The 3117-nt window shown below is 35.5% G+C and overlaps 1 protein-coding gene across 1 annotated transcript in view; it reads left to right on the forward strand.

The window, feature by feature from the left end:
• LOC106879778 (substance-K receptor) overlaps positions 1 to 3117 on the forward strand; it is a 317536-nt gene that overhangs the window by 295399 nt on the left and 19020 nt on the right. Inside the window, exon 2 of the mRNA XM_052975251.1 lies at positions 217 to 426. Coding sequence (XP_052831211.1) covers positions 217 to 426 — 210 coding nt within the window. The remainder of the gene's footprint in view (positions 1 to 216; positions 427 to 3117) is intronic.

The raw sequence follows: 3117 nt of genomic DNA on the forward strand, positions 1-3117 counted from the left end.
ATCTATCTATCTATCTATCTATCTATCTATCTATCTATCTATCTATCTATCTATCTGTCCATCTATCTATCTATCTATCTATCTATCTATCTATCTATCTATCTATCTATCTGTCCGCCCATGTATCTGTCCATGTACCCCTCTCTCTCTATATATATATATATATATTTACATGCAATTTCATGTTCGTTGAAGCATTTCTTCTTTCTTTTTCAGGTTATTAAGACGTTAGTCATCGTGGTAACCATATTCGTTTTGTGCTGGCTTCCATTACACGTCTTTTTCTTAATTCTTGACTTCCAACCAGCACTGGCTAATATGTCTAACCAAACATTGACCAGCATATATTTGGGAGTTCACTGGCTTGCGATGTCAAACAGCTTTGCCAATCCGATTATATATGGATTCACAAATGAAAGTTTTCGGGTAAGATGTCTGTTTGCTTCTTGTATTTATATTTGATGTTTATATCCTTATTTTGCAGTCATAAGTACTTACACTGACAGGTATTTAACTTTAGAAAAGTTGCAGTAAAACCAATTCACTGACGTAATTAACGTAAAACGTACTAAATCGTACATTTTGACAGTGTTCAAGATATATTCAAACGCGCGCACACACACACACACACACACACACACACACACACACACACACACACACACACACACACACACAGAGGCAAACTCATATATATCAAATAATGAATGACAAAGGGACAAAAATTACCTAATCACTTTCATCAGCTCACAGCTTTTGCTGTTATGAGAAGCCAAGGGCTCGTGCGATATCTTATAGCTTTCCCAGAACTTTAAAAATGGGGTGCATATATATTGTGGAAAGCATGCTTATTGCTTTCCGCAACAACTGTGTGTTCGTACAATATTTACCATGGATGGGTAGATGTCCTCACCTTGTTTGTTATTATCACAACGTTTCGGCTGATGTACTCTCCAGCCTTCATCAGGTATCCTGGTAGAATTTCGAACCCAATCCTTTATTTAACTAATGGGATACTCTTTTCTCATTCCTAAGGTATTTTAGGTATCTTTTGCTGATGTTATTATTATTTATTCAAGTCATTGATTGGGATTGAACCCGGAATCTTGAGGTTAGTAACCCGCACTCTTAATTAACCACTACACTACATGCCCGCGGGCAATTATAGAGTGAATTTTTGGGTTTATAGACTGATTATTTTTGTATCCTTAATACCGGTTCCCATATTCTACTCGTATCTGCACAAGATCTTCTTAGGAGGTTATTGTGTCCTAGCATATGTGCTGCTTCTTTTAGTTTTCGTATTTTCCAGTGGTGTTCTCTGTCTATTATTTTAACTTCATCCCACAGGGGGTGGTCTCCGTTTTTCCGTACATGATCACTTATACCCGATTTTTCAATATTCCCTCATGTCACAGCTTTACTATGTTATGAAGATTGGAAGAGCTTTTATACTCGTTTATAAATATTCTGAGAAATGTTATCTTCATTACTTGTGACCAATTTTTCGTTTTATTCTTATTAACATATAATTCCTAACACTACCAAGAACATTATCCTATTTCTTCGCGAGTGCAAGACGTCGCAATGATGTGATTACGTGTAAGACCACAACCAGAGAATACTATCAGTTCGGAGAAAGTTCTTAAAGAAAAGTCTGATACGATGACAACACTCATCACAAAACTGAATAGCCCATCCGGTAACCGATATGAAATTGTGGATATGATCAAACACAAACGAAACTGCTCTGCATTTTTCACATAAAATAACAAAATGCCGGTAATATCATTAACTTCACCCAAAACTTGGAAGCACACCCCTTTCGAAAAGAATTGAACAATGCACAAACATTATAAGAATGGAAGTGCAGACACAATGAGAAATGATATTAAAATCTTTGAAAAAGATCTGTAGACTAAGGCAAACAGGCATAATAGAATAGAAGAACAGCATTGAAAGTAATACGGCTGCGAATATCGAAATTAGCAAAACAGAATATTCAGGTAGAGAAAGCAGAATTTTCTTTGAATTTGTGTGCGCGCGCCCTCCACAACCGCTTGACAACTGGTGTTGGTGTGTTTATGTCCCTGTAATTTAGCGTCTTAGCAAAAGAGACCGATAGAATAAGTACCAGACTTTAAAAAGAAATAATTACTGGGGTTGATTAACTCGACTAAGAATTCTTCAAGTCAGTCTAATGAGTGAAACAAGTAAAAAAATAAAAGATACCTACATGTATGTGTATGTATGCACGTATGCGGTCTGTGTGCGTGTGTGAGCATGTGTTTGTGTGTGTAGATATGTGTATCACTGGTTTGTGTCAAGGTGCACTCAGCCATTGACATAGTTACACGCATCAGGCATAACAGAGTGTTTCTCATCTCACCACAATCTTCTTTAAAATGTAAGTTTGGTTTAGAACATGTTTTCACTCCTGACATAACCTCGTTGTCCTGTCACTGGCACCGAAAATGTCAGCCGAATATTAAACAATGGAGACTGTCATTGAATAAATGGATAGAAAGACTTAAGAAGTGTTTTATTTTTTTTGCTTTGAAGAAAACTTTATAACCAGTGTAGGAATATACTAAGAAACTAAGAAACTAGTGTAGGAATATACTCGCTTTCGGTATTCCTCTTTCTTTCTTTCTTTCTTTACCCCTCCCCTATCTATCTATCATCTGTTCATGATTTACTGTTAAATTAAGGTAAGATCAACAAAAATTACTCCATCCAGAGTGAGATAAATATTATTTAATGTGCAGTGTAATCTCTGTCCACACACACATACACACGCACACAAACACACGCACAACCACACATACATGTGTGTGTGTGTGTGTACATATTAATGACTTGTAGGTACGTGGTATTTCGTTATGCAATCATAATGCACTACGAAATATATTAAATGTTTTTACTGCGTTACATTATTTTGTTAAGGTTATTTCTACAGATCTTCTATAGAAATTATAGCCAGCTCTGATTTTTGCCATTAAGTTTCAGTGGTGGGTTTAATTTCTATAGAATATCTGTAGAAACAACCTTAACAAAACAATATGTACACGTATACCTGCATATATATATATATATATATATATATATATATATATA

Source organism: Octopus bimaculoides, chromosome 2 (assembly GCF_001194135.2).
Source record: "Octopus bimaculoides isolate UCB-OBI-ISO-001 chromosome 2, ASM119413v2, whole genome shotgun sequence".
NCBI classification, from domain to species: domain Eukaryota; kingdom Metazoa; phylum Mollusca; class Cephalopoda; order Octopoda; family Octopodidae; genus Octopus; species Octopus bimaculoides.